The sequence below is a fragment of the Kwoniella europaea genome, chromosome 1 (genome assembly GCF_036810445.1).
Source record: "Kwoniella europaea PYCC6329 chromosome 1, complete sequence".
NCBI classification, from domain to species: domain Eukaryota; kingdom Fungi; phylum Basidiomycota; class Tremellomycetes; order Tremellales; family Cryptococcaceae; genus Kwoniella; species Kwoniella europaea.
The window spans coordinates 6477856-6499655 of NC_089487.1; the positions used below are offsets into that span (position 1 = coordinate 6477856).

The 21800-nt window shown below is 45.5% G+C and overlaps 8 protein-coding genes across 8 annotated transcripts; 4 read left to right on the plus strand and 4 right to left on the minus strand.

The window, feature by feature from the left end:
• Positions 1–13: 13 nt before the first annotated feature.
• Positions 14–1939, plus strand: V865_002466 (uncharacterized protein; the record flags this gene model as incomplete). Its single annotated transcript, XM_066226267.1, has 10 exons — positions 14–110; positions 190–292; positions 375–463; positions 539–603; positions 783–1023; positions 1111–1179; positions 1237–1349; positions 1419–1433; positions 1498–1720; positions 1803–1939. The coding sequence occupies 10 exons, from the start codon at positions 14–16 to the stop codon at positions 1937–1939; spliced, it is 1152 nt and encodes a 383-aa protein (XP_066082364.1).
• Positions 1940–2142: 203 nt separating this feature from the next.
• V865_002467 (uncharacterized protein) lies at positions 2143–4340 on the minus strand (the record flags this gene model as incomplete). Its single annotated transcript, XM_066226268.1, has 5 exons — positions 2143–3096; positions 3170–3590; positions 3663–3702; positions 3778–3967; positions 4026–4340. The coding sequence occupies 5 exons, from the start codon at positions 4338–4340 to the stop codon at positions 2143–2145; spliced, it is 1920 nt and encodes a 639-aa protein (XP_066082365.1).
• Positions 4341–4963: 623 nt separating this feature from the next.
• V865_002468 (uncharacterized protein) lies at positions 4964–8012 on the plus strand (the record flags this gene model as incomplete). Its single annotated transcript, XM_066226269.1, has 16 exons — positions 4964–5067; positions 5139–5163; positions 5224–5272; positions 5336–5414; positions 5475–5911; positions 5981–5999; positions 6050–6096; positions 6198–6520; positions 6596–6617; positions 6683–6746; positions 6838–6892; positions 6951–7021; positions 7073–7206; positions 7287–7534; positions 7616–7879; positions 7953–8012. 16 exons carry the CDS (start codon positions 4964–4966, stop codon positions 8010–8012), a joined length of 2001 nt encoding a protein of 666 aa, XP_066082366.1.
• Positions 8013–8223: 211 nt separating this feature from the next.
• Positions 8224–11755, minus strand: V865_002469 (uncharacterized protein; the record flags this gene model as incomplete). The annotated part of the gene is made up of 16 exons (XM_066226270.1): positions 8224–8733; positions 8792–8860; positions 8930–8978; positions 9065–9309; positions 9386–9494; positions 9556–9747; positions 9828–10015; positions 10060–10117; positions 10199–10266; positions 10341–10550; positions 10612–10947; positions 10997–11007; positions 11065–11115; positions 11169–11331; positions 11393–11511; positions 11578–11755. The coding sequence occupies 16 exons, from the start codon at positions 11753–11755 to the stop codon at positions 8224–8226; spliced, it is 2556 nt and encodes an 851-aa protein (XP_066082367.1).
• Positions 11756–12478: 723 nt separating this feature from the next.
• Positions 12479–14702, plus strand: V865_002470 (uncharacterized protein; the record flags this gene model as incomplete). Its single annotated transcript, XM_066226271.1, has 10 exons — positions 12479–12616; positions 12678–12747; positions 12808–12855; positions 12911–13013; positions 13072–13313; positions 13372–13692; positions 13757–14014; positions 14091–14373; positions 14434–14499; positions 14567–14702. The coding sequence occupies 10 exons, from the start codon at positions 12479–12481 to the stop codon at positions 14700–14702; spliced, it is 1665 nt and encodes a 554-aa protein (XP_066082368.1).
• Positions 14703–15439: 737 nt separating this feature from the next.
• On the minus strand, positions 15440–17814 carry V865_002471 (uncharacterized protein; the record flags this gene model as incomplete). Its single annotated transcript, XM_066226272.1, has 15 exons — positions 15440–15469; positions 15541–15655; positions 15786–15885; positions 15932–15939; positions 15991–16034; positions 16098–16195; positions 16256–16361; positions 16426–16440; positions 16509–16666; positions 16723–16889; positions 16946–17134; positions 17194–17204; positions 17267–17424; positions 17483–17582; positions 17638–17814. The coding sequence occupies 15 exons, from the start codon at positions 17812–17814 to the stop codon at positions 15440–15442; spliced, it is 1476 nt and encodes a 491-aa protein (XP_066082369.1).
• Positions 17815–18648: 834 nt separating this feature from the next.
• Positions 18649–19401, plus strand: V865_002472 (uncharacterized protein; the record flags this gene model as incomplete). Its single annotated transcript, XM_066226273.1, has 1 exon — positions 18649–19401. One exon carries the CDS (start codon positions 18649–18651, stop codon positions 19399–19401), a length of 753 nt encoding a protein of 250 aa, XP_066082370.1.
• Positions 19402–19921: 520 nt separating this feature from the next.
• V865_002473 (uncharacterized protein) lies at positions 19922–21436 on the minus strand (the record flags this gene model as incomplete). The annotated part of the gene is made up of 9 exons (XM_066226274.1): positions 19922–20075; positions 20146–20215; positions 20278–20339; positions 20399–20495; positions 20576–20755; positions 20828–20972; positions 21047–21148; positions 21214–21258; positions 21323–21436. 9 exons carry the CDS (start codon positions 21434–21436, stop codon positions 19922–19924), a joined length of 969 nt encoding a protein of 322 aa, XP_066082371.1.
• Between the last annotated feature and the right edge of the window lie 364 nt (positions 21437–21800).

Genomic DNA, 21800 nt, shown 5'->3' on the forward strand with positions numbered 1-21800 from the left:
AGAGCAAAGCCAAATGTCCATAATTGACTCCCAACCTCAAGCCCCGTCAGCTGTCACGACCAAGAAGTTATATGAGCCATATTCGACTACCCCAGAGACAACTGAGTCGCGTGAGTGGCACACAACATGATCTGGTCGTATAGCGCACCAGGTTCACAGACTCATTAACGTTTTGTGCTTTACATACAGTTGATTGGGCAGAGCTCGTGAACCTCGATCTATCCACATTTGACCACCCGGGCGGGAAAGAAGCGTTGTCCAAACAGTTAAAATATGCGGTACATAACGTTGGGTAAGAAGGCTTTCTCTGTCCCCAAGTAAATTGGAGCTGATTGAAAGATACTGTATCTCCTGCGCTTCATTTGGGGATATAGGTTCTTTTACGTATCGAATTTTGGACTATCCCAAGAAGAGGTTGATTATCAATTTTCAATCGGTAAACAAATCTTCGATTTACCGCTGAGTAAGTGTCTTTGGACGTCTACAGTTTCAGCGAGTTCAACGCGAGGATGGTTATTGATCGTTGATCTGTGTTCAGGTGAGAAAGTAAAATATGGAGCAGATACCAAAGCATTCTCGTACAATGGATACACAGGTCCTGCTGTATATGAGTGAGTGAGACCGATCTTACTTTGATTGATCACGTGCTGCATGACCGTCCGGTCACTGAAATATCATTCGAATCTGTTTTAGACCTGATGTTGATGAGTATGATCCTAAGCACAACATCCAAAGTTGTAAGTCACTGCTTGCTCGACTCACCGAGCAAATCCGTCTGTGAGAATCATCAGACTAATATCTCGTATGTGTTAGATAACATACCGAAGTTCACCTCACATTTCCCAGGCAAAGAAGCGCATCCTCGACCAGTCCAGGACAATTGGGATACAATCGAGCATTTCGCCAAGGCCATCCATCGTAATGTGATCGAAAGACTTCTGGTCATTTTTGCCTTGGTCCTTGAATTGGCGGATGAAGAGTATTTCGTAAAACGCCATAACTACGAGACGAGAGGTGAAGATCGTAAGTCATCAACTCATCTGACTGTTCTGAGCGAGCGACCTGAAGATGTTATCTAATGTTGACTGGTCGCTGAACATTTAAATACAGATCTTCGATATATGCTGTATACAGCTCGAGATAAAGATGTTAACAAGAAGGCTCAAGAGCTTTATTCCAGTGAGTGACAGAGTATATACGGGCCGCAGACTCGACATTGACCAATCTGCTATGCAGCTGGACATACCGATCTGGGATCCATCACTTTACTCTTCCGACAGCCGGTGGCTGGTCTTCAAGTGCTGAATAATGATGGGAAGTATAGATGGGTGAGGCCTGTAAAAGGTACTGTGAGTCGGAAAGTTTACTCTCCCTGAGTTATAATTGTAGTACAAGAGCTGATATTTTAAGCAATTCAGATCACTGTTAACATCGTAAGCTGATCTCACTTGAGAAGTATTGTGACCATGACATTCATCTGCATAAACTTCCTTCCAGGCCGATACCCTCTCTTTGTTATCTGGACGATACTTCAAGTCTTCCATTCATCGTGTATCAGTACCTCCCGCTGACCAAAGGCATCTGGATCGATTGGGAGTACTATTCTTCATCAGACCCAATAATAATGTTCTAGTGGAAGTTGTCAAAGACAGCCCATTATTGAAGCGCGAAGGTGTATATGAGTCACTTGAAGAGAGGAAGGATCCTTTGGACGTAGGAAGTAAGTTCTCTGACGCGTGATGATCACTTTATATACATAGTATAATTCAGCCAGATGCTGATTTGAAGAGTTTTTACCGTAGCATGGGTGAAAGAGCGTCAAAAGCACATCTTCAAAAATGTTTATGATATCACTGATGCCGGACAAGGTAAAGATGGACAAGAGCGAGATGAGCTAGAAGCCGAGGTAGCAGGGATCAAAATCAAATATTGGAATTGATCTTCAAATCTTCCCGGTTTCATCCTTCTGTGCACGATCGCAAGCTGTGTCAGATCTGACCACTTACTTACCGATACACAGTGTATTATATATGCATTTGGGCGAGATTAGGTGCTATAGACGATGATTATATTGTTGATTGTTGATGAACATGGGACTAATTAGACAAAGGATATTGTTCCTTTCTAGTAAATGACCTTGCTTCATATCTTCTTTAACCATACCTCAGCCTTTTCCTCTACGTCATCTTCAACAACCTGAGGGTCTGCCACACCACTACCAGACTGCCAGATACCAAAAAGCCCCAGACCGTTGTCCTTGAACACCGCTGAACCGGGACCGTAGGTAATAAGTGTTGATCCGTTCCTCGTTTCACTCCCATCGGGGTAAAGTGGTGCCACGTAAGAGGCAGTGACATTGAAAATAGGTCCGTCGAATGGAGTGAAGATGTAGTGCGTGATGAAGGATGATGAGTCCGTGTTTTGGTAATAGTACGTATCATTGTCAAGAGTCAGACCAAGCAAGGTGAATCTCTTGTTGATGGCCAGAAGAGCATCGGCGTCTTCTAGGCTGGCTATAGGTTGAATATTGAATGTACCATATGCTTTATCAGAGTAATATCCTACAACGGATTCGGCACGGAGGGGTTTACGGAGAGAGGCGGTAGTGCTCGTGTTGGCTGAAGATGAAGTGGTGGAAGTGGTAGATGAGTTGGAAGAAGAAGAAGAAGAACTTTGAGAAGTGGATGAGGAGTCGGTCCCTTCGGTACTTTGACTTCGCGCCGATCCAGCAAGTTCGGTAAAAGTGTTCAATTCCCAGTTTATCTCTGGTAAGCCTAACAATGCATCTAGTAAAACGTGCTCGACAATTGTGCACATCTGTTCGCCATATGACTGATCGTTGACTATGACTACAAACCCTACTCCAGCATCTGGTACTCGGGTATTGTGGCTGAGCTGGCCCCAGACGGATCCATCGTGTCCGTTGATGCTGTATCCTCGGTAGGTGTAGATGTACTGACCGAGACCGTAGGTGTAGGCACTGGTTATTCCTGGGATGACAGGCTGTTTCGTGAGTACGGTTTGACTGGTGGTTGTCGCGGGTATGATAGTGGGAGGAAGTACAGCAGGAGAGAGTTCCTCTTGGAGCCATTTGAACTGAAATGAGTACGATCATCAGCTCGGAACAGATACAGAGAGGCGCTGGTGGATGTTCAGTTTGAGGACATACCATGTCTTGACTGTTGGTTATGGCACTTCCTGTCGTAGCTATAGTGACTCCATCCGTACGATCCCACCAACCGATACTTTTCAGCTCACCAGCACAGGGTATCAAACTTGCATTACCACCGTGTTTGATGTACGCTTCCGAAGCAGCTGTACAACCCGCAATATCAACATCTTCATGTACGAACCCGTCGGCAATCTTTAGGCCCGATTCGACTGCTTGAGTGTGATTGTGGTATGTATGAGTCATTCCGATGGGATCAAATATGTGAGTCTTGACGAAGTCGACGAACGAGGTTCCGGTGAGCGTAGAGACGACTTTGTCCATGACGATGTAGTGAAGACTTTGGTACTGTCCATCGTGTCGGAATGGAGTGGATGGTCGAAGATAGTTCATACGAGAGATGACTTCGTCGACTTCGAGTCTGATAGTGTAACGACATCAGCATTTCGATATTGCCCGTATTATGGGTTAAAATAAATCACGCTCGACTCACCCCATCAAGTGATCATGTCGTGGCAGTCCTGATCGCATAGCTATACATGGAAATATAGAATTATGTATCAGCAACTTGATAATACTTGACATGTATGACAAGGGTGATATCTCACACAGAAGATCGACTATGTCCACGTTTTGCCCAGCATATTCATCCAATAGGCCAAATTCAGGTATTACGTCTTTGATCTTTGTAGTATACATGAGGGGTTGACCATTCGGTAGGGTAGTACCACTCTCGATGAGCAGGGCAACAGCAACGGCAGCGAAATGCTTAGAGTTCGAACCGAGGGCGAAGAGGGTCTGAAGAACGGTTAGCAGATTAGCTTCCTGTCATGCCAAGATGGTTTCCAATACTCACTTGGTCATCGAACGCATCACCAAATCTGTTAGCTTGACCCAGTGCGATACTCTGAGTGGTCCATCCAGTCTGAATACTGCCAATCTTATTACCCATATATTCCGGCGAAGCAACAACGGCAATATTGATACCTTTCATGCCCCATCGGGATCGGATATCCTCAAGCTTGTTGACTATAGCCTCATCCACGATAGTAGCGGAGCTAGCGGTGATATTGGATGAAGAAGCATCTTGACGAGGGGTGACATGAGGCAGGGAATTGACTCGTGAGACCAACAGCGCTGAGACTGTCAATACATGAAGTGGATATAACATGTTGAAGTGTAGATGTGAGATGTGTTGGGGTATATCTCGCATTGTCTCACCGCATTTTGCGCCTTATATACCTTGACATGTCGGACTTGTACCTAGGCATCATGATAGCTCATACACGTCGGACTGATGCCAAGACAGAAGTCGTGTTTGGAGTGTGCTATCGGGATCACCGAGACCGCCGACGACTAGTCCGAGATGACGTATAGATAAACTAATAAAGAAGCTAAAAGTGAAATACTCTCTCAGATCCTTTCGCTTCGCACCGCATCTCATCGGACTGACACTACTCGAGTGGTCTTCTCCATGATCAGCAAGCTGTACTTTGAGGAGGCCGTATTACACGGATCATTGGCATGTATACTTGCTTATGCTAGCGACACTACAGCATCAAGGATATTGGGGTGGATCAAGGATCAGTATGTGTGCCTGAGCCTGAGAGTGAGAACAAGGAGATGGAGATGGATTGATACTCCGTGACTTGTGACTGGTGACTCCGCTCGGACCGGGGGGACTCAGGCGGGATGAGGGGTTGGGGTTATGCTTAACCAACCATGTCGATGTTGATCAAGATCTCATGACAGTCATATGCATATGCTGCACTTGCATCATCACCAACGGGCAACATGTCTGCGGTTCATCCTTCATCTTCGACGAGCACAGGTCAAGTAGCGGTGGAGAACGCACTGAGCACTGGAACCGGGACCGGCTCAACAAGGTCAAAGCTGGCGTGGGTTACTCCTTGGCTATCTGAAAATATCAAGAGGTATGAGGAGCTGATCCGGGCTTGCTACTAAATAGATGTGCCGCATGCAGATTCAACAAGGTGATTCCAGGCGGGCAATGAGTCAGTACGCTATCGCTTACTGATATCTCGGATCTCCAGGTCAGATGTCTACGGAATGAGGGATTGGATCATGCCTGTATGCGATGTCGTAAGTGAACGGACTTCTCAAGTAGATCTTGCTTGCTTATAAGCTGAACGAGCTCTCTTTCAGTGCGCTATGGGTTAGCGTGCACACCACCAGCTGTCAATAAGCCTCGTGGAAGACCACCAAGAAAGAGTGGTAGTAACGGGTGAGGCACACACCTCTCTGGTGTCATTGTTGAGCTGAAGTAACATTGCTTCCATCTCAGAGTCAATAACACCACTCCACCTATGTCATTACCTCCCGGATCCTCTTCATCCTCCATCCGCCCTATTCAGCTGCCCAATACCCTAGATATGAACCTGAATCAGCCTGTTTCAAGCTATACCAACATACATCCTTCAGTTTCTTCGTACTCCTCGTCTCATCAACAAAACCTCAATCAGCACCAGCACCCGTCCCTCAGTCCAGATCATCGTCGGCTCAGTACCAGTGTATACCCAGCTGTACAGCCTTCACCACGGTCATCAGATGCAGAAGCGAGCGCTACCAACCGGAATCTTGATATCTCGGAGTATCTGGATCCCGCAGATCGTCCCATACAGCTTCACGGACCTAGCTCGCCGTTCTTTCTTAATTATACTTCGAAGCATACAAAATTAGAGGAGGATGATAGTCCACATGGGGAAGCGAGAGACGATCCAAGTGAGTAGATGCTAGGACAGAAAACGAGCTGACAGTCAGTCAATCTGATGATTTTGTCGGAAAGTGAAGCAAGGGTTTTGGTACAGCTGTGAGTGATCGCTTGTCACATGAACTAGACGACTTACTGATGATAAGCAGGTTCCATGATCGGCTGAATCATCTGGTAGCAGTATTAGATGCCAAATGTGAGTGAACCAGCCTTGTATCAATCACCTTCACCACCATCAAACTTCATCTTCATATCCACCTTCCCCCATGACAGACATTTCTAAATTACACCTCACAGTGCATACCCTTTCCTACCTCCGATCAACATCTACAATCCTCTTCAGCGCCGTCGTAGCAGCCGCCAGTAAATTCGCTCGACCCGACCTGCACGCCACCCTCTCATCGCATACTCAGACGCTGCTCAGCAGAGCGATCAACAATGGAACGGCCGATGTTGGGGTGGCGCAGACGATAATGATATTGATGTATTGGAAGTTACCGGCTGATACGTCTTCGTGGAGGAAGATTGGGATAGCTATCAGGATGGGGTATCAGCTTTATTGGCATGTACCTAGGACGCAGCCTTTGCCGGAGGACGAGATGATGGCGAGGAAGATTCTGGTGAGTCGTGCTGGCGCATAGTATGCTCGATTGCCGTGAAAGAAGTCACTCATTGAAGGTTGTTTTTTTCATCAGAACTCGGAGAGGACTTGGATGTGTGAGTCCAATGTCTTGTAAAGTTTCATATCCCCATTGACATCGCTTACCTTGCTGTCTGTATAGGTCTATTCTGTCAGTATCATCATTTTCATCTGTCAGATCAGGATAAGCAATTGACTTCTGCTCGGTGAGAAGGTTTTGACCGATCGTGAGTTCATTGATCATGTATGTTTAAAGTAGAGTATGGCTGTACTGATGATGAACATAAATCATACCAGGTTGAGTCAAACATATGGTCTTCCATTCGCAATACAGCCCAATCATATGATGGATGTGAGTGACTCAACTACCTCTTGATATATTTTCCATCTTGCTGATGTCCCGACTATAGGCAGGTAGCTGGGCTAGAGAGCATGTCTACCTGGGTCCTTCGGTTGATCTACATCTCGCTTCGTCAATCGAGTAAGTCTGATCAGATATTATGAACTACGACATTGATACCTTTCACTTCAGACTGTGCAGACTGAAAGATCAGTGGCGCGCGATCTGCGATTCCACCTTCCAGTCTCTGGCATACAACGATGCGGCTTTGGAAAGCGTACATGCGCAATGTGAGGCTTTGCTGAGCAGATACTGGAGGAAGGAGGGTGAGTGTGGTAAAACATTACACGTGAACGACAGTATAACGATGCCGGTAATTCGAGTTGATGTTCACGATATGTTGTAGCTCCTCCGGCTGGATTTGAATACGAGAAAGAACATGTCGGTCTATGGGCTACCCTCGATTTTATGCTTACTCTCAAGAGACATTATCTTGAAGCTTCACCCAACGATCCCATCAGGATTGACGCCTGTCTATCTTACGCTTCGAGAATCACTGATGAGATAGACGCCGTGGCGGACAATGGTGATCTGGAGATTATGCAGGACACTAGCTCGGTCATGGCATCGTCCCTTACCATGCTATTGCGAAAGGTAGGTGAAGCTATACATGCATTTCCACTTTCGTTGAGGTATGAGGAGAAAACGTCACTGATTGTCTGCTGGTGGTCATAGATATTCCACCTGTCCAGCATAACTCAGAAACTACTCATCATCACTCTTCTCCAACGTATCCTCACAGCATATACCAGAGCGTCCGGAACAGAGGTAAACACTGCTCCAGCCTATGTGGCGAGATTCGTCCAAAGAACGCTAAGAGCCATAGGGATGGAATCGAAAGCTGGGTCTCCGATGAGAGATCAAGTAGGAACTAGTAGTGGAAATGCAGGAGAAACGTTGTTAGGTGAAGGTGATCAACCGGATTTCATGGCTCAGCTGGTATGTGGGGTGGTCATTCTTTGGATTATCAAATCTGATGTTTGGCTGATGGGTTGACATGGGAATCGTATAGCAACAATTCATGGGAGTGCCGGATGAGATTGCTGGAATGAACGATGATGATTACTGGTAAGTCCTCGGCAGAAAGCATGGGATGATGAAGTATCTCGTGACTGATGGTGGATTTGCATGGTTACAGGGCTACATTATTCACTGTATAAGCAGGGAGAAATTGATACGATTGCTTTTGGGAAAATTAGGACAATGAGCGGCATCAATTGGGACAGTCATTCCTGGGGATCTGTACATTATTCCATATAGTCTGTACATCACGTATGTACTATCTACGCAGATCCATCCCCAAGATATTGGAACATAACATCCCTCCCCTTCAACCCTTCTGCTCTTACTACCTGATCGTCACCAGGGAACAAATCCAGCGCTTGGTCTGACCATGCACATTCCTCACCCTCAACGTCCAATATCAAGCCTTTTACCGGTTTCTCGCAGCTGAGAATCACATCATCCCCCTTGACAACGATTTGAAGACCAGGCATAGGGAATGCAAGGTATTTATAAGGTTCAGGCCAGCTTGAAAATCTAGCTTCTACTTGATGTGGCTTATCTGTCAGGTGTAATCGAGCTTGAATGACAATCGGTGCAGGCATTTGAGAATCGTCCGTCCGGGTGCTTTGTCCTGGTACGATACCTTGCCATATCTCGGTGGAAGCATTGGGTCCTAGTTGAATATCGAAGCTTTTCCGATCGCGTTGGTTTGTGTTCAGGTTGTATGTCTCAAGTACGACCTTCACATCCACATATTCGAGGGTCGAATTACATGCCCATAATTCCATCTAGTGTTTGTCATAAATTAGTGTTCGGACATAATCAGGGGACATGAAAGTCTCTTACCTGTTCTTTGATTTCGAAGAATGCGGAAGTGGACTCATCTCGATATTCTTTGACATGTTTCCGAGTAATCTTTTCGAACATACACGAGCCCTGGTCAGTGGTAGAAACTTTGAGCATCTAAGATTAGGGCACACTCACTCCAATAGTGAACGTCTTAAGTTCTCGTGCAATTGTGAAGAACGAGGGCCTGATCATCCAGTAGATATCAGTATCGACGTCTGTAAGGTTGTATGACTTGGTGATGACGGATTGATTATTTAATCGGTTGCTCACTTTGGTCTCAGATAATAATCTGCAATAGCCCAAGACACACAAGGCCAACAATCGTTGATCTGCCATACCAATGCTCCAGAGGTGTATTCTTTCCCACGACCTTTGAAATTCCTCCTCCACAGTCTATACGCTGCTGATAGACATTCAGCCTGCATGATCTGGGTATAGTAGATATAACTTGACATGTCAAAGGCGTGACGGAAGTTCTCCATTAGGTATAATTCAAGTCGACGTTCAAATCCGTCCTATACAGTACAGTAGCCATGATCAGTAATGATGTGGGTCTGCATAGCATTGGAGATTAAATGTGAAGATCCTTACAGCTTTATTGTGATTGACTGATACTCTTGATTGAGGGAACAACTGGGACTTATCATCACTCCATTCGTTGACGGTCCGTATGTTAGGATATCCTTGCATACCAAATTCACTGCAACCAGGGCAATAACGAGATTAGGACATATCCTTGCGGCATCACCTGGTACACTTACGATACAAATCGACCGGCCAACTTATCCCAATTCGACCATGGTTCCTGAGTACCATGCCATACGTTCCACTGATGTATATCACCAACCGTCTGATCAGAAGAACTCTTCCCTCCGTAGGGACTGCTTCGATGGTAGAAGATGGTGGAGAGTCGATCTACAACTTCTGGTAGAAGGATTTCATAGATGTGTCGGCTTGATACTCGAACATCAGCTGCATGTTCTCTCCAAGAATCGATGAGAATGAATCTCAAGGATGACAGTACACTACCTACGCTGGGAATTTAGATTTCATATAATCACCTGAATTATCCTCATAGTCCATCACGCCAATTGATTCGGCCAAAGCATAATCTTCGTTGTTCCCTGCGAAGATCACCACAGATGGATGGTCCCTGAGACGAATCACAGCTTGCTCTGCTTCCGCTTTGATACTTTCGTTGAGTTTGGGGTAAGATGGATACTGATTTTTATATCAGCAAAAGAAATTTGATCAGATACACTTACCAGTCCACAACCAAACATGAAGTCCTGCCAAACTAGAATGCCATTCTCGTCGCATGCACTATAGTTGTAACGAAAACAAGGAAACAGAGGACCAAGTCTGTCAATATCGATTTTTGCCATAGTGCTGTGTTGGTCTCACTCGTATAGCTCTTCCGCTTCGTATACCCCTCCACCCCATACCCTCAGCATATTCTGATTACCCTTGATCTGCACATGGACTGTACGTTAGCTGTCCAGCCCATTACCTCGAATCGGTAGCCGTAGACAGGGGTCAGACTTACAAGCAGATTCACCCAAGCCCTATATCTTGCTGGACCAATGTCCGTTAAGAACGAATCTGCTGGAATCCAATTACTGCCACCGCAGAATATACGGATCCCATTTACCTCAAAAACGAAGCTGGTCCCTTCTTGTCCTTCTAGTGGCTCTTGAATGACTTTGGCCGATCGGAATGCTACTCTCTTTGTGATCATGTCCAAGGTATGTCCACCCTGCATGCATTCATGTTAGTGACTTCAATACAAGTGCGTTCTTAGAGTAGGATGCACCCACCCGATCCTTCAACTCCACTTCCAAACGGTATAGAGGCTGATCGCCATATCCTCGAGGGTACCACCCTTTGGCTTCTTGAACCAGATCCCACCTCAGCTTTTCAGAAGCGAGATGCTCCCTTGCAGATCGAATAATGTTGTTATTCGAATCTACCAAAGTGAAGTCAAGTAGATAGTCCCTCTCTTGCTTATCAGAAAGCGTGATTGCTGCCGTCAAAGTAGCAGTATCGTATTTCTGACCTGTTAATGTGGTATCAATGCGTACATCTTCAAGTCGTACATCGTAAATCTCGAGGTGAACACCTTTCCAGGGTCCAATAGTCATCATGACAGGTCCCTGGGCTTCATTAGTAAGAGCTGCTATCCTAGCTCGATATCGTACTTACCCAGTCCCAGCCTATGAAATCTGGTCAGCGAAATTTTACGCATTTCGAGCAACTGCGTCGTTACGCACCCCATCCATATTGTGCCTTACGAGAGTGGAGACGGTTTGAAGCGCCGTTCCCTAAATACCCATCAGTACTTGCACTTGTCATGTTCAACAACAATCAGCCTCACAGAGTGGTTTTGGACCACCGTTCTGGGCCTCAGCTTTTCTTGCTTCGTGCCAGGGGCTTCTGAAATGCAGTTGCAACTGGTTGTCTTGAGCTTTGATCACACTTTTAATATCGATCCGATGCGACAAGAACATGTTCTGGGTGTTTGCGATGTGTTTACCGTTCTATTCTCGACATCGTCATCAGTGACGCTCCAGGAGATCGTAAGGCAAGGGTATATCCCACCAAAGTGATCGTGCAGTAGGTGTCTAGTCCATCCAAAAGCAAATCAACGTGTTCATGATTGAAGAGTGATTCGTTAACATCGAATTGGGTCTTGAAAATCCAGTCTGCTTCTTGTATCCCTGTTGATGACATATGATCAGTCTGATCAATTCAAGACAGCTTCACATAGCATATATGGGACGCACATTGTACTTTCCACTCGTTCAGATCCTTGTAAGGATCAGGTATCCTGCCTAGTCTCTTCAGCTCCACATGAACCGAGGTCGGGAGTGAGCAAGGATTCCATGATTCCTTTACGTCTGGGCAATGCTCAGATGATACCTGACTGAACTCCCAATCTCCGTTCAAGTACGTCTTCAGCATTTTTGTCGTACTGTGATTGTTGCCTGATGTACGAAAGAGTGGACCATAGAAATTCACCCGAGCGACTTTCGGTATATTTGAGATTCGAAGGAATGTTATCTGTAAGACACGTGTCTGCTCTTACGGTACGGTCCGCCTCGGGATAATTACTTGGCAGCCAGCTTTTTGCTCGATGTCTGGCTAATTCTCGGCCCATTTAGTCTGGGAGATCTCGCTACATCAGATGTTGGGGCAAGCTTGATGACTGAGAACTCAAGCTTGCGCAAATATGCTTAGTGTCTTGTCAAAGTTATCACATGCAGTCATTTTCGCAAGTCTTCGGACTTTACCCCCGATCAATGTCAACGCTGACTCACTTGATCATCAAAATCACCAGAATGGATTTGATGGTACCTTGGTGCCTTCTGGGGCCTTCGTGTGGGGCTGTTACCCTGTTACGGAAGGAAACGCGCTAATTCTAAACAAGCCATGACATTCGGAGGCAAATCGCAAATCGCAAAACTCACGGCCCGTTCATGACCCATCGGTTGATTTCTTCAAAGGAATGTTCAGAAATCGAACATCTCAATCGTTGTTGTTGTCAAGTATAAGAAGCTAACCATTATATCATGTCCTCAAAGACTTCGAAATCCTCAAGCAAGCAAGCAAACAAGTTCAAGATACTAAACCACTCCTCCAGTACATACTGACTAACAGTCTCATCTACTTAACTATTATATAACGATGTCGCTTCACGAAGTGATCTCACATCCCGGTGAGCACGAGAAGGATATCAAGACCTTCGATCAACATCACGATACTTTGCCTAATATCCCTAAGGCTACTGTGGAACCTGGAGCTCAAGTCAAAGATGTCAAAAATGTATGTCCATCATGGCCTTTGACATATATACCGCAGATGTTGACGTTGTTTCATCGTTTAGGCCGAATTATATGCTGCTATCCACGAAAGTCAAATCCCTCGATGGAGCAAACGATCCATCCACCTCTACTGTAAGTATCTCACGGGCTCTACCTGGAGTTATTATCACTTTCGCTGACTTGCACTACCAGTCGCCGTCTTTGTCTCATTCTGTTGCGCGTGCGCAAATGGTTACGATGGTAAGTAGATCGTCGGCACTTAGACTAGATCATCTTGCTGACTTGTTCCGCACAGGTTCACTCATGACGGCGGTTCTTGCTATGCCTCACTTCCAAAACACTTTCCACAGTGGTACAACTGGTCCCAAAGTCTCTGTCATCTTCTCTTTATATACTGTGTGAGTTGAGCCATATACTCTGTATTTGGACATAAGCTTATCTATCTTGGGATGATAGCGGAGCCATGGTTGGTGCCCCTTTCGCTGCCATCCTTTCTGACAAATTTGGACGACGCAGGGCCATGGTCTGCGGTAGTATCGTCATAATTGCCGGTATGATAATCGCAGCTACCTCAAAGCACGTCCCACAATTCGTCGTCGCTCGATTCGTCCTTGGTTTCGGTATAGCTATCATGACAGTCGCTGCGCCTGCATACTCCATCGAGATTGCTCCTCCTCATTGGCGAGGAAGATGTACAGGTGAGTCATACAATCGACAACGAAATTATCGGCGGTACTGATTAGACATTGTAACAAGGTTTCTACAATTGTGGTTGGTTTGGTGGTTCCATCCCTGCTGCTGCGGTGACATACGGATGCAACAACATCGATTCCAACCTCTCTTGGCAATTGCCTTTAATCTTCCAAGCCTTTGCCTGTCTCATCGTTCTCATCGGTGTATGGTTCATTCCTGAATCACCTCGATACCTCATGGCCAATGGAAAGGAAGATGAAGCTGTCGAGTTCCTGGTCAGATACCATGGTGCGGATGATCCCAACTCGAAGTTGGTCCATCTCGAAATCGAAGAGATGAAAGAAGGTATCCGATTAGATGGTATAGACAAAGTCTGGTGGGATTGTGAGTACAATTTACCACGTTTGGTGACCAAGCGAAGAGACTTATCATGGTCGAGAAAATCTAGACCGACCCCTCTTCCTCACTCACAATGGTCGATGGAGGATGGCTCAAGTCATCATGATTGGTGTATTTGGCCAATTTTCGGGAAATGGTTTGGGTTACTTCAACACTGTCATCTACGAGAATCTGGGTGTCACCAGTGTATCGAAACAACTCGCATATAACCTGCTCAATTCTGTTGTCTCGGCTATTGGTGCTCTTACTGCTGTATCTCTCACGGATATCATGAACAGACGGCCAGTGTTGATCATCGGTACCTTGGGTGAGCGAAAGTTTGATGACAAGGGCATCGATATCAAGCCTAGAACCTATGCTGATTGGCCACGATATACATATAGGTTGTGCTGTCACATTGGCAATCAACTCTGGTCTGTCTGCCAAGCTCGATTCTCAAACCCAGAGTGGCAACGTCACTCAGAGTGTCGCACAAGGAGCTCTCGCAGCGTATTTCCTGTTCAACGTGGTCAACTCCTTCACTTACACTCCTCTGCAAGGAGTATTACCTTCAGAGGCACTTGACACCAACATGAGAGCTAAAGGATTGGCGGTCTACGGATTCGTCGTCAATGGTATGGGGTTCATCAACCAGTTCTGTGGACCTATCGCTCTTAGAAATATCGGGTGAGTAGCACACTCTTTTAACGAAGCAAGTCTGGTGCGTTGGCTGATCTGGCTGATCAGCTATAAATACATCTACATCTTCGTCGGATGGGATGTTATCGAAGCTATCTTATGGTACTTGTTCTGGTAAGCCGCATAATCCGCGATGCAACCTGCTGCATGAATGCTGACCGTCAAGATGATGCATTTCTAGTGTCGAATCACAAGGTAGAACCATCGAGCAACTCGAATGGGTGTACAGCCAGCCCAATCCGGTAAAAGCTTCCCTCAAGGTCGACAAGGTAGTCATAGAATCTAGCGGAAAGGTAGTAGAGAAAGTCGAGGCTTAGACCTTACAGTACTCTTCGCCTCACCTTTTCTAATTGGCTACAATTTATGACTTCTTAATTTTCCTCGCACCACTCGGTCTCTTCTTGTTTCTTTCCGTGTCATTGAATTACTTTGATTTCTATTCGTTTTTATAAACGGTGTTTCTTTGAAAATCGCAAAAACGATTTTATAGGCTTTGGGTTCTATTTTTACATCCTTTGGCTGTCGAATATTGGATACTGTAAATTTTGATGAAGAATTTTACTCAATGCAACCACGTAGCGAGATTTTTTCGTATGTCAACTCTCTACGGGTACGACTAGCTACTTGAATCCAACACACTGTCTCTCGCCGGGGTTTTTCTCTCTTTTGGGTCCCTCCTTTGTCGTTCGCTTCAATATTTCCTCCAATTGCCTTTCGAAAGGTTCGATCGAAGTTAGTGGGATTATGTATAAACCTTAACGCAAGATACCACTCCCTTGAGATTGTAGTTCACGGACTCAGAGATTATGATAGATCAAGACGTATTGTCGAAGACTTCCTCAGAACGGGTCGAGGGACTCTATATACTTGGGACTAATCGTCTTGGCTTGCATATGCAAGATCGCCGAATCCAATCGATGTTCAGTACAGAAGAAACTTTTCAACTGCCCCATTCAGTCACAACCTCAAAAGCATGCATAAACTTATACATCATACCAAAATTCCCAAGAAGATATTCTAACCCTTTGAGTATATCTGCTCTTTGGTGGACAACTTACTTAGTGGAGATGTTATCCTTGAAGAACTAGATGACGGCAGCAGTATCAGTGGAAGATGATTTCAAGGACAGGACGAGGGAAATTCGAATGAGCATACCTTCATCAAAGACGTCGCCGAATCTTTAGGTGTCCTCTCAAACGTTTCATAGTCTACGTAGACACTGCCAAATCGTGGGACTAAGCCAGACGCCCATTCGAAATTATCCATGAAGCTGTAGATGAAATCAGCATCTGCTGCTTTACCTATTCGCCATATATGAATTCTTTGTACTTACGACCAGCTGAGCATAGTCTCATAAGTCAGTCACGAAGTCTTTGTATGTCCTGGTTGGTATGACTCACCCGAAGTACGATCTAACGTCGACGCCATCAATCTGTATGGCCTCTTTCAAAGCTTGTGTATAACCGTTATAGTACTGGACTCGACCCTCATCATCTGCTTCTGCGGTCAGCTATCTGAGCGATGATATGACTTGTTTGACACGTACGGATACTGCTATGATCGTCAGCAATGGATACTTAATGTGCAAGTGATGATTTCACTCACGCTTCTGCTGGACTGAGGGCGCTTTCACCTTTGATGGCCCAGCCCTATTTGACGGAACATGGAAGGACCTTAGTCATCCATTGACACTTCAAAGCAAAGTGACTTACGTTCTCAGTCATGTAGATTGGCTTCTTGTACCGTTGATACAAGTAGTTCAGTAATCTCCTGAATCCCCAAGGTACATCACGGAGCCATCCCAATTGAGCTACAGTCCTTCCATCAGTCTGGTTGGCAACATGCACGTGAGGGGAATGATAAATCTCACATTTGACGCCAATCTCAGTTCCATCAGGTTTATCAAAAGCCATTGTTGTGTATCCAGCATACTCGTCTTTTGTTCGGGTAGCTTTGATGGTATTGGTAGTGTAAGTCTGATCACAGGTTGAGATCAGTTAGAGCCGGCCACATGAGTCCTTGTCAATGAGTAGTACTTACGTTGCAGCCGTAGAACTGATCCCCTCATATACATCAGCTACTTTTTGTATAAGGGAGAAAGGGTATCTAAAATTCAAACTTACCTCTGAACTATCTTTCAGCAGATCCAGCTCCTCCTGGCTGAACTGTGGTAATCGGTCACCTAGGATGTCGATCATCGATTGAGGGTATCTGCCGAGGTAGATCACATCGGCGAACCATCCGACGGCGAAATCCATCTTTCTTTGAGCGGCTTCCACATCTGCACATGCGGCCATCCATCAGCCTTCTGCTAACAGGCGGGGGTACCACACTCACTCTCTGGCGACTCATCATACGGGTCTGTCCAATCTCCATTCAAGGTGATACCGATCATACCGCCCTGTTTAGCTTTATATTCTCTCATATATAGTTTGGCGGCTGATGCATGTGCAATCATCAAGCTTTGACCGACAATCCAAGGTTCGGTGTTTGATACGTGACCCCTGTGATGTAGGGGAGAATGAGTTACGATCAATCGAACGCAAAGTCCTGAACCTACGGAGCAAATTGTCCGATACCGTGTCCTAGCACAGCAGTACACCAGGGTTCGTTGAAGGTTAACCAGTGTTTGACTCTGTCTCCGAAGAGATCAAAGCAGGTTTTAGCGTAGTGAGTGTAATCCTCGACGATTTTCTCTTTGTCCAACCATCCCCCATATCGCTTGAACAATTCCAAGGGAAGATCCCAGCTAAACATAAAATGCTGCCTCAGCATAATGCCAACTGTCGTCCCCTAAGTCTCGCTCACTGGTACAAGGTCTACAGAGAGCCATAAGTCACCCTCAGTCTCGATTCGTCGTATGTCCACCGATGTTACTCACCACGAAAGGCACGAGACCGACTTTCAGGCATTCGTCAATCAAATCATTGTAGAATCTTATTCCCTTCTGGTTGACTGGGTCACCTTTTCCACCTAATGGTATCACTCGAGGCCACGAGATGGAGAATCGATAGGAATTCGCTCCAAGGGATTTCATCACTATATTGTTGTCAGTTTCTAGGTTACTACGAGTCACAAACAATTTGCATGGGCCTACAAGCGATGTCTTCCTTATATTTCTCCAAGTGGTTACAGGTCCTCTTAACATTTGAACCATCTCTGATATTCCCCGGTCTATCGCAGAATTCATCCCATATCTGCGACAAGGTGAAATTAGGGATCAGGTTAAACCCAAGAGGTGACTACACCTACCGAATCACCTCTTCCTGATGCTTTCTCTGCTTCAGGTCCACCACCTTCGATCTGCGCTGCGGCTGTTGCGAACCCAAACAAGAAGTCCGTAGGTAATGTTGGAGCCTGGCGAAACAGGTCAGCGGTTGGTTCCCCTCTGAACGCCAAGTATCCGTGACTTGGGCTTACGATGGTCATTGTTGCTGGTATTCCTATGTCTGTCGCTATGTATATCTCTATCTTGGTGTACAAGTATATTGTCTACATCTTGAGCTCTGCAGGTGGACATAAAGATGTTATAACTATTTGATAAAGTGAAACAGATACAGTAGGATGTGTTCGGCTCATTACTTATTCGGTGAATAAGGCTTCATTAGTGGTTCACGGGGGAATCGGTAATCGGTACTTTTACCCCTGTGCGTGTGCAGGTTATTTGACAACATCGTACTTTTTGGCCGGATAATGCACGTGTCCTTTATTCATCTCGGGCCTCGCTTGATCATATCTCATCTCAGTGAGATATGGCGAACGGAATGGACAGTCTGGCGAGAATGGTCATCCCGAGGTTTTGTTGTCCCGGATGTTGGAATGTGACACCTTTGTCCTGGGCTCAGTATAGAGCGAGCAGCAACGTCCTATCGTACCTCGCCTGCAGCCTATGTACACATATCACAGCACTTCATCATCCCTCGATTCTACACATTGGTCTCTTTGACCAAAAATTCGCGTCTTCCATACTTCCATCTGTTGGATCTCTGACATACGATGAATGTTTTGTTTGTATACAGTACTTCACTGACTGACACGCGCCTATACTGGGGTTTGCGCGCGCGCGCTTGTCTCTTTGTTGTCGATCAAAACTCGGCTAAATCCTACGAGAGTGACTCGATCAAATCAGACAAGGGATAATTCACAATTTCACCCTTCTCGTGTAACTGGATGTTTAGTCATATATATGTATAAGTCATCATCTGGACCACAAGATCGTGTACCTTCTATACCATTTCTGTAGTCAGTATCATCAGGTCAACAATGTACATCCGACCAGTACACGCCGAGCTCGATGCCCCCACTTTACATCAATTCATCCGTCAGAATCCCTTAGGGTTATTCACCACTTCCATTCCCCACAAATCAAACTCTGCCATACAGACCACTCATATACCTTTCGTACTTGACACTCCTCCCAACAGCTCCGATGGGAATGACAAAGGCACGCTCAGAGGACACATAGCTCGAGCGAATCCTCAATCCAAATCCATCGTTGATTCTCTCACTGCATCCGCTTCCGAGGAATTATCAGAAGAAGTCCTAATCCTGTTCAACTCCCCCGTTCATTCGTATGTCACACCAAAGTTTTACGTCGAGACGAAACCCAAAGATGGAAAGGTAGTGCCCACATGGGATTACGCCGCTGTGCAAGTCTACGGCAAAGCTAGGATCTACTATAAGAACAACGAAGAGACATCGACATTCTTACAGAAACAGGTTGAAGATCTATCTCAGCTGAATGAACTTCAACATATCCAAAAGAAAGGGAAGAACGATGGAGAGAAACCATGGAAAGTATCTGATGCCCCGTCAAGATATGTTGATCTACTCAAGAAAGCTATTATAGGCTTGGAAATTAAGATTGATAGAATCGAAGGTAGATTCAAGCTCAGTCAGGAAAGCTCGGATGGCGACTGGAAAGGAGTTGTGAATGGGTACAGATCCTTGGAGACGGACGAAGGTGATAAAATGGCTGAATTGGTGGCGAGCAAGGGTCAAGGAAGGGGCGTATAGACCGAGCAGCGATGAGTGGTGAGGTCCATCAGGCGATTGGGAATCGAAAGAAGAACTTTGACGGCAAGTTCCTTTTCCACACCAGCAGTCAACGTGGTCTATAGCTGTAAGTGGCTAACTCAATATACCATCAGCTGTGATTCCATATTCGCCGATAGAATGATCATTTAGATAATCTGCTATGCTGTTGTCGTCAATCTGCAGATCGCACTGTCTTTCATAGCCCACTAAAAATTGTGATCATTATCTACGGTCTATGGTCTATGGTCTATGGTCTATGGTCTATGGTCTATATTATGTCTCTCTAAGGTCTAATTGATATCATCTATGGTATATTGCATTATTACCCGACATCAATATGTATGTGTTTGTTCTAGAGCTACAGTCGTTGTTTGTCGTTCATTCTCCAACATATTTTCTATTTTATGAAATTTTACATGTATCTTTGATTTTGAACGTTTGCCTTGTTTCGTGATCTGTCGTTGTCGTCATCCGGTGCGCCCACAATAGGTGTTCAGTATTAGACTAAATTCTGTATGCTATGAGCGGGAGTGTTCGAACAAGCAGATTGCCGCCTTGAATTCCTCTCGCTCATATTCCGACTTGGTTCCGACACTTGTACGGTATCGTTCTGAAGTGTTTCTCCCGTACTATCTTGCCCAGGTGTAATTTTCCTGAAAGCACAAATTGAATTTGAGCGTCTAGTTTGGACCTCTGAACCAATGGAAATTGCATGGGACTCACCAATAATGAACGGCCTTCAGGAAGACGTAGGCGCCTGTAGCGAGCAAAGATCCAAGGGTTGGTCCCAGCCCTAAAGAATCACTCTCTATCAACAACGGAGCTCTGAAGAGGCACAGCGGCAGGAGTTCTTACAATAGATCCAGTGATAATCTGAAAAGCCCTGGAAACAAGATGGACCAAATACTCTTGCCGTGCTACAGTGATCGTTGTAGTCAGCATCAGTATAGATGATAGCGAAGGAGGGTGAACTTACTTGACGGCACCACCCGTGAACGGAGAAGAGTATAGCACGATGACAAACAGGGTCAACGCGAATCCCATAGGAGCGAATGGGGTGAATAGGTGTTTTTCTATTGGAAACCCAGCTCATCAGCCCAATTAGGTATGGTATCACGCAATGAGTAGTAAGTATGGTGGAAAGGGGACTCACCAGCAGCTAACATCAATACGCTCAATATCAATCCAGCTGTCGAGAAAGCTTCGATGAAGACACCTTTCGTCCTGCTGGTCCCATTCTGCAATTGAACATTGACATCTAATTCTATAGGGCTTAGACCAGTTAAGATCGCACATGCTACCAGTGAGCCCGCCATCTGGGCTGCCGACACCACTGAGTCCGAGAAATCATTTGGTCAATTCACGTGAGACGAAGATCTATAGATGTGTAAGAGAGAAAACTCACGAATAAATCTGACTGGTTTGATCGCACCTATCAAATACAACGCGAGCGAAACGGAAGGGTTGAAAATTGATCCGGTAAATCTGTAAAATATCGTCGAAGTAGCGAATAGCGATACCCCAAATGCGGCTGCCGAGTAAAAGTAGCTCTGAAAAGAGGTAGAAGTGCCATCAGCATGGCTGCTGAAGGCTTGAATAGATGAAAGAGATGAGTCTCACTCACGACTAATGCCAAAGCGGCGTCTGCACTGGGTGATGAGGTCGTTTGAGTATCTTCTCCATTATTGGATGCCATCTTCTGGAACGCCTTCACAGTTTGGATTGACTAGATTTAGATGATCAGCTTCCTCCTTGACTAGCTAAGAGGGTCGGGGATGTCTAAGCACTTACACCCAAACTGAAAATGAAGAACATGATGGTTCCGATGAACTCTCCCTGAATAGCACGAAAGTCAGCTCCAGTACTTTCGAATCAGGCAGCTTGCCCAACTCGAATTCACAGCAGTAGCGATCAGGTCTTTGTTTATATCGCCAAACAAGCCTTTCTGCTCCTTTGTCTTCTCCATATACGTCAATTCGATTGTTTTGAAATAACTTCTCGTCTTTCGGAACATGTTTGAGGCGTCTTCAGAGATGACTTGTGTTGGTAGCTTTTCGAAAAGGTTGGGGCACCCACAAGATATGATCAGTGAAGGAGGAAGCGGCAAGTTGTCGAAATATTGAAAATCATAAGTCAACACCGGCGGTAACGTCTAAAAAAGCTTTACTTTTATCGAAAAAATGCTTAGACATGAAAAATACCGTACTCTTGTTTAAGTTCATTTACTCATGATGATGATTCCAGTGAAATAACCTAGGGTTAAAACGCAGTTGACTTTTCCAGTTTGTCTCGCAGCATGCTTGTCGATTCCTGAATTTAACGTCACCGAGAAGACAGAAACAACCTTTTTCGATTCAGGGATCTGCTCGTGAGTCGTT